This window comes from Elgaria multicarinata, chromosome 17 (assembly GCF_023053635.1).
Source record: "Elgaria multicarinata webbii isolate HBS135686 ecotype San Diego chromosome 17, rElgMul1.1.pri, whole genome shotgun sequence".
Taxonomy (NCBI): Eukaryota; Metazoa; Chordata; class Lepidosauria; order Squamata; family Anguidae; genus Elgaria; species Elgaria multicarinata.
Genome location: NC_086187.1, coordinates 29,175,882 through 29,182,591, shown reverse-complemented (window position 1 = coordinate 29,182,591; position 6,710 = coordinate 29,175,882). Strand labels below are relative to the sequence as shown.

General features: G+C 67.8%; 4 protein-coding genes across 4 annotated transcripts in view; 3 read left to right on the top strand and 1 right to left on the bottom strand.

Annotated features, from left to right (window-relative positions):
• The window catches only part of POLR3K (RNA polymerase III subunit K), a 181,344-nt gene that overhangs the window by 93,529 nt on the left and 81,105 nt on the right, over nucleotides 1-6,710 (bottom strand). The gene's annotated exons all lie outside the window — the stretch shown is intronic.
• On the top strand, nucleotides 18-801 carry LOC134410159 (hemoglobin subunit alpha-1-like). Its single transcript, XM_063143287.1, has 3 exons — nucleotides 18-147; nucleotides 250-454; nucleotides 592-801. The coding sequence occupies exons 1-3, from the start codon at nucleotides 53-55 to the stop codon at nucleotides 718-720; spliced, it is 429 nt and encodes a 142-aa protein (XP_062999357.1). The 5' UTR covers nucleotides 18-52; the 3' UTR covers nucleotides 721-801.
• Nucleotides 2,343-3,140, top strand: LOC134410162 (hemoglobin subunit alpha-1-like). Its single transcript, XM_063143289.1, has 3 exons — nucleotides 2,343-2,452; nucleotides 2,555-2,759; nucleotides 2,897-3,140. Exons 1-3 carry the CDS (start codon nucleotides 2,358-2,360, stop codon nucleotides 3,023-3,025), a joined length of 429 nt encoding a protein of 142 aa, XP_062999359.1. The 5' UTR covers nucleotides 2,343-2,357; the 3' UTR covers nucleotides 3,026-3,140.
• Nucleotides 4,365-5,158, top strand: LOC134410161 (hemoglobin subunit alpha-like). Its single transcript, XM_063143288.1, has 3 exons — nucleotides 4,365-4,474; nucleotides 4,574-4,778; nucleotides 4,917-5,158. The coding sequence occupies exons 1-3, from the start codon at nucleotides 4,380-4,382 to the stop codon at nucleotides 5,043-5,045; spliced, it is 429 nt and encodes a 142-aa protein (XP_062999358.1). The 5' UTR covers nucleotides 4,365-4,379; the 3' UTR covers nucleotides 5,046-5,158.

Sequence of the window (6,710 nt, the reverse complement as noted above, 5' to 3'; positions counted from 1 at the left end):
AAGGGCCGCCCGGGCCCCGACGGCACCGGAGAGAGACCGCGGAGCTGTCAAGATGGTGCTGAGCGACGACGACAAGGCCCACGTGAGGGCCATCTGGGGCGAAGTGAGCAGCCACAGCGAGGCGATGGGCGCCGAGGCGCTGCACAGGTAAGCCCCCGCAGCCCCCGGGCCCGAGGCGCGGGAGGGGGCCCGGGAGGGGGGCCAGGGGCGCGCCTGACCGCTGCTCGCCCTCTCTCCCCCCCCCCGCAGGATGTTCCTGGCCAACCCGGCCAGCAAGACCTACTTCCCCCACTTCGACATGAGCCCCAACTCCGGCCACATCCGGGCGCACGGCAAGAAGGTGGTGGACGCGCTCACGCAGGCCGTCAACAACCTGGACAACATCGCCGGCGCCCTCTCCAAGCTCAGCGACAAGCACGCCCAGGAGCTGCGCGTGGACCCCCGCAACTTCGACGTGAGGCACCCCTCCCGCCCCCCGCTGCGGGCTCTGCCCTGCCGCCCCGGCCCCTCGGCCCCCGGCCCTGCGCCGCATGGGCCGAGGGTCCCGCCTGCCGCCCCTCACGCCCCCCCTCTCCCTCCCTCCCTCCGCAGAAGCTGCGCCTCTCCATCCTGGTCACCATCGCGGCTCACCACGAAGGCCACCTGCAGCCCGAGGTGATTGTCTCCCTGGACAAGTTCCTGACTCGCGTGAGCAAGGTCCTGACCTCCAAGTACCGCTAGACGGCAGGAGACCCGCCAGGCCCAGCGCCGGAGCAGCGCCCCTCGCTCGCCCCCTCCGACCCCCATTCTCTTCCCCCCCCCTCCCGCCTGCAATAAAGCTGCTCTTGGCCGCGAAAGCGCTGCTGTGCTGGCGTCTCTTTGGGCCGTGGGGGGGGGGGCTGGAATGGTGGGGGGGGGCGAGGGGAGGGGGGAGAGCCTGCCCCAGCTTCGGGGGGGGGGGGGCTGGAATGGTGGTGGGGAGAATACCTGCCCTGTCTTCGAAGGTCCCCCAGCAGGCGTCCCTCTGCCCCTCCAGGAGGGAAATTGCATGAGTTCCCCCCTGCCATCCCCTGCTTCCAAGTGGGGAAGGTATCTGCCCAACGTGCAAGTCGTCTCGGAGCCTTAGGCCTGAACCATCGGAACACCCGTGTGGATCCCCAGGAGGCATCCCGTAGTAGAAGCAATTCCAGGCTCCAGTCCCGGTCCTTTGAACCCAGGTCTCCTCACGTTGTGTGTGTGAATGCAAGGGGAAGCGGATACGTTGGCGAGCGCTGGGGCATTCAGGATTGCTTGTTCGGGGCGTGTGTGCGCTGGGTCTGAGATAGCCCAGCACCACCACTATCTGTTGCTGATGGCCCCCAGCTGAACACTCTCCGCCCCCCCAGGCCCTGGGCCACCTCCACACCAGCACACTAAGCCTGGGCCTTGGTAATGTGGAGGTGGGCCTGGGGGTGAAACCTCTCAGCTCCAAAGGAGCCGAGGAGGAAGGGCGCTCCCCAGCTCCCTGCTCCCAAGAGGACCGCAGCTGCGAGGGCGGTGGGCGACTCCCCGTCTTTATCGGCACCCAGCAGGCCAGAAAGAGCGGCGCCCAGGCATCTGCCAGCTGGGCCGCGGAAGATCACCGTGCCCAGCGCCTTGGCAGGGGGACCCTCTGTGTAGCGCAGCGGCAGGAGGAGCGGGCCCTAGCTGAGCACCACCCAGGAGGAAGCCACAGAAAGGGGTGTGTGGGACAAGGGGTGGAACACTCCCACCCACTCCGCCTTTGCAGGGCAGCGAGAGGCTGAGATGCCCCAGTGGGAGGGGGTGGAGCCATGGGGGGAAACGGCTCACCCACAGAGCCAATGGGAACGGCAGCCATGACCCTCGAGCCCCCCCCCAGTTTGGGACGCAGCTGGTTGCAGAGGAGCTCGTTGGAGATGAGTTGCCCCAATGAGTTGCCCCCCAGCGACCCCAGACCCACCTCTCCACCCCTCCCCCTCCCGGCCCTTAATATGGAAAGAGGGTGGGTGAGCGGGCTTATGGGAGCATCCCTCGTGGGTGCCACTCCGGAGCATTCTGCACATGCTCACATGCCATGCTGCTGACACCACCCACCCCCACCCACCCCGGCTTTCAGCAGCACCTGCCAGTGGCATCTGTCCTCCTGGACCCCAGCGACCGGCGCTCCTGCTGTGCCCCAGGCCTTGCGGGCTGGCAGCCGTGGCTACTTCAGACTTGGCTCGGTGCGCGGCCCTCCCATCCAGAAGGCCCCGGGGGCTGGGTGCGGTGCCCTTGAAGGAGGCCAAGGGGCGGCAGGGGGCGGGCCGCTCGCCTGCCAGCCCCGGGGACAAAAGGGCCGCCCGGGCCCCGACGGCACCGGAGATCTCGGAGCTGTCAAGATGTCGCTGAGCGACGACGAAAAGGCCCACGTGGGGGCCATCTGGGGCGAAGTGAGCAGCCGCGCCGAGGAGATCGGCGCCGAGACGATGCACAGGTAAGCCCCCGCAGCCCTCCTGGCCCGAGGCGCGGGAGGGGGCGGCCCTGCGGGCGAGGGGCGCGCCTGACCGCTGCTCACTCTCTCCCCCCCCCCCCGCAGGATGTTCGTGGTCTACCCAGCCAGCAAGACCTACTTCCCCCATTTCGACACGAGCCCCAACTCCGGCGACATCCGGACGCACGGCAAGAAGGTGGTGGGCGCGCTCACGCAGGCCGCCAACAACCTGGACAACATCGCCGGCGCCCTCTCCAAGCTCAGCGACAAGCACGCCCAGGAGCTGCGCATGGACCCCCGCAACTTCGACGTGAGGCGCCCTTCCCGCCCCCCGCTGCGGGCTCTGCCCTGCCGCCCCGGCCCCTCGGCCCCCGGCCCTGCGCCGCATGGGCCGAGGGTCCCGCCTGCCGCCCCTCACGCCCCCCCTCTCCCTCCCTCCCTCCGCAGAAGCTGCGCCTCTCCATCCTGGTCACCATCGCGGCTCACCACGAAGGCCACCTGCAGCCCGAGGTGATTGTCTCCCTGGACAAGTTCCTGACTCGCGTGAGCAAGGTCCTGACCTCCAAGTACCGCTAGACGGCAGGAGACCCGCCAGGCCCAGCGCCGGAGCAGCGCCCCTCGCTCGCCCCCTCCGACCCCCTTTCTCTTCCCCCCCCTCCCGCCTGCAATAAAGCTGCTCTTGGCCGCGAAAGCGCTGCTGTGCTGGCGTCTCTTTGGGCCGTGGGGGGGGGGCTGGAATGGTGGGGGGGGCGAGGGGAGGGGGGAGAGCCTGCCCCAGCTTCGGGGGGGGGGGGCTGGAATGGTGGTGGGGAGAATACCTGCCCTGTCTTCGAAGGTCCCCCAGCAGGCGTCCCTCTGCCCCTCCAGGAGGGAAATTGCATGAGTTCCCCCCTGCCATCCCCTGCTTCCAAGTGGGGAAGGTATCTGCCCAACGTGCAAGTCGTCTCGGAGCCTTAGGCCTGAACCATCGGAACACCCGTGTGGATCCCCAGGAGGCATCCCGTAGTAGAAGCAATTCCAGGCTCCAGTCCGGCGAGCGCTGGGGCATTCAGGATTGCTTGTTCGGGGCGTGTGTGCGCTGGGTCTGAGATAGCCCAGCACCACCACTATCTGTTGCTGATGGCCCCCAGCTGAACACTCTCCGCCCCCCCAGGCCCTGGGCCACCTCCACACCAGCACACTAAGCCTGGGCCTTGGTAATGTGGAGGTGGGCCTGGGGGTGAAACCTCTCAGCTCCAAAGGAGCCGAGGAGGAAGGGCGCTCCCCAGCTCCCTGCTCCCAAGAGGACCGCAGCTGCGAGGGCGGTGGGCGACTCCCCGTCTTTATCGGCACCCAGCAGGCCAGAAAGAGCGGCGCCCAGGCATCTGCCAGCTGGGCCGCGGAAGATCACCGTGCCCAGCGCCTTGGCAGGGGGACCCTCTGTGTAGCGCAGCGGCAGGAGGAGCGGGCCCTAGCTGAGCACCACCCAGGAGGAAGCCACAGAAAGGGGTGTGTGGGACAAGGGGTGGAACACTCCCACCCACTCCGCCTTTGCAGGGCAGCGAGAGGCTGAGATGCCCCAGTGGGAGGGGGTGGAGCCATGGGGGGAAACGGCTCACCCACAGAGCCAATGGGAACGGCAGCCATGACCCTCGAGCCCCCCCCCAGTTTGGGACGCAGCTGGTTGCAGAGGAGCTCGTTGGAGATGAGTTGCCCCAATGAGTTGCCCCCCAGCGACCCCAGACCCACCTCTCCACCCCTCCCCCTCCCGGCCCTTAATATGTGCCCCAGGCCTCGCGGGCTGGCAGCCGTGGCTAAGGCCCCGGGGGCTGGGTGCGGTGCCCTTGAAGGAGGCCAAGGGGCGGCAGGGGGCGGGCCGCTCGCCTGCCAGCCCCGTGGACAAAAGGGCCGCCCGGGCCCCGACGGCACCGGAGATCTCGGAGCTGTCAAGATGTCGCTGAGCAACGAAGAAAAGGCCCACGTGGGGGCCATCTGGGGTGAAGTGAGCAGCCGCGCCGAGGAGATCGGCGCCGAGACGATGTACAGGTAAGCCCCCGCAGCCCTCCTGGCCCGAGGCGCGGGAGGGGGCGGCCCTGTGGGCGAGGGGCGCGCCTGACCGCTGCTCACTCTCTCCCCCCCCCGCAGGATGTTCGTGGTCTACCCAGCCAGCAAGACCTACTTCCCCCATTTCGACACGAGCCCCAACTCCGGCGACATCCGGGCGCACGGCAAGAAGGTGGTGGGCGCGCTCACGCAGGCCGCCAACAACCTGGACAACATCGCCGGCGCCCTCTCCAAGCTCAGCGACAAGCACGCCCAGGAGCTGCGCGTGGACCCCCGCAACTTCGACGTGAGGCGCCCCTCCCGCCCCCCCGCTGCGGGCTCTGCCCTGCCGCCCCGGCCCCTCGGCCCCCTGCCCTGCGCCGCATGGGCCGAGGGTCCCGCCTGCCGCCCCTCACGCCCCCCCTCTCCCTCCCTCCCTCCGCAGAAGCTGCGCCTCTCCATCCTGGTCACCATCGCGGCTCACCACGAAGGCCCCCTGCAGCCCGAGGAACTCGCCTCCCTGGACAAGTTCCTGATGCTCGTGAGCAAGGTCCTGTTCTCCAAGTACCGCTAGACGGGAGGAGACCCGCCAGGCCCAGCGCCAGAGGAGCGCCCCTCGCTCGCCCCCTCCGATCCCCTTTCTCTCCCCTGCCCGCACCTGCAATAAAGCTGCTCTTAGCCGTGAAAGCGCTGCTGTGCTGGCGTCTCTTTGGGACACGGGAGGGGCTGGAATCGGGACAAGGAGAGGGGAGGGGAGAGCCTGCCCCATTTTCGATGGTCCCTCTGCCGGCGCCCCTCTGGCCCTCGATCACCTCCGGGAAGGAAATTGCATGAGAAAACACCGCCCCCCCCCCCCATCCTCTGCTTCCAAGTGGGAAAGGTCTCTGCCCCACATGCAAGTTGTCTGAACAGGGTCAGAGTATCTGGACCACGCAGCACGGCGACTTGTCGAGGGAGCGGATCACTGCGGGGTCCAGTGGGCCGTGGGAGTGGGCCTCCCCTTCGCCCAGCGAGGAGAGGAGGACGGTGACCGCGCCAGGTAGTGGGCGGCCTGCTTGAGCGCATTCCCTGGCTGGATCCGGGCTGCGGATGGGCTGAGATCGGTGACGGGCCTGCGGGCGGAGCACAGCAGCAGCAACCCGGGCAGGGCTGGGGGGGTGGGGGAGAGAAGAAGAGGCGAAGGCAGTCAGGCGAAGCGTTGGCGTCAGGGCACCACTCAGGGCAGGCCCTGCCTGGCTTCCCGTGGAGGGGAACTAGTCTGCTTGCCGTGCGCCCGGACCTGGGTCGAGCCCGGCTTCAGGTCGAAGCGGGGGAAGGAGGCGGTCTCGGTGGCGGGGAGCGGGGCGAATAGCCTGGGGGTGGGGGAGAGGAGGAGCGGCGGGTCAGGAGAGCCCCGGCCCCGGCGGCCTCACCCAGCCGAAGGGTCCAGACCCGACGGGGCGCCGCCTCAGCTCTCCAGCGCCTCGTTCGCGAAGGCTCGGCGAGGAGGCGCGCATGGGCCCAGGGTTCCCTCCCGAGCCTCTGGCCGTCCTCGGTCAGCTCCATCCTGGCAGCGCGGAGCTTGGGCGCCCCGACGGGCCTTGCAGCGGGTCTGGAGAGCAGGACGCCGAGGCACGCGGGGCGGCCGAGGGGGCGGGATCCTGCCCGTGGCGCGCTGACGGCCGGCCTGGCGCGAGGATTCCTTGCAGGCGAACCCCGGGGCCCGCAGACCCGAGGCGAAGGGCTCGCTCTGGGCTCTGGGCTCTGCGCCGCCGCCAGGGCCGGGTGAAGGCCAGCTGATGCCCTCGGCCCAGCCCCGGAACGGCGCCCCCTTGGCCGGCAAGACGTTAAGCCCCAAGAAATGCAGGCGCTGAAAGAAGACAGGAAGCACTCCATTTCCTTCAAGGCCGTCCCCCACGCCAGAACACACGACATTAAATATAAACGGTTTGCATTAGGTTTATTTAACACTAAATCGCAACAGCCAATATAAGCCAATCACTTACAACTAGGGCAACAGAAAAATAATACAAAATTTCACCACAGTTTTATGCATTTTTTAAATAAAACTGTTATAAGGGGGAACTGCAAATGCAAAAATGTACTGAAAACGAGGTTTAATCTGGAATGCCTTTAAATCAGATGGCTACAGCTGTGGTACCGGTGCTCTGTGGTGCCCCTCCCCCTCCCCCTCCCCTTGGTGCCTGAAGCACCTGCTCATAGCGCTTAAAGGGGATCTCTGGGCGCTCCTGCCGGGTCC

Bases quoted from the DNA above. Each gene is read 5' to 3' on its own strand.
- LOC134410159 (XM_063143287.1), top strand. From the start codon at position 53: ATGGTGCTGAGCGACGACGACAAGGCCCACGTGAGGGCCATCTGGGGC. The intron at 148-249 runs GTAAGCCCCCGC...CCCCCCCCGCAG, and splicing joins GGCGCCGAGGCGCTGCACAG to GATGTTCCTGGCCAACCCGG. The intron at 455-591 runs GTGAGGCACCCC...CTCCCTCCGCAG, and splicing joins TGGACCCCCGCAACTTCGAC to AAGCTGCGCCTCTCCATCCT.
- LOC134410162 (XM_063143289.1), top strand. From the start codon at position 2,358: ATGTCGCTGAGCGACGACGAAAAGGCCCACGTGGGGGCCATCTGGGGC. The intron at 2,453-2,554 runs GTAAGCCCCCGC...CCCCCCCCGCAG, and splicing joins GGCGCCGAGACGATGCACAG to GATGTTCGTGGTCTACCCAG. The intron at 2,760-2,896 runs GTGAGGCGCCCT...CTCCCTCCGCAG, and splicing joins TGGACCCCCGCAACTTCGAC to AAGCTGCGCCTCTCCATCCT.
- LOC134410161 (XM_063143288.1), top strand. From the start codon at position 4,380: ATGTCGCTGAGCAACGAAGAAAAGGCCCACGTGGGGGCCATCTGGGGT. The intron at 4,475-4,573 runs GTAAGCCCCCGC...CCCCCCCCGCAG, and splicing joins GGCGCCGAGACGATGTACAG to GATGTTCGTGGTCTACCCAG. The intron at 4,779-4,916 runs GTGAGGCGCCCC...CTCCCTCCGCAG, and splicing joins TGGACCCCCGCAACTTCGAC to AAGCTGCGCCTCTCCATCCT.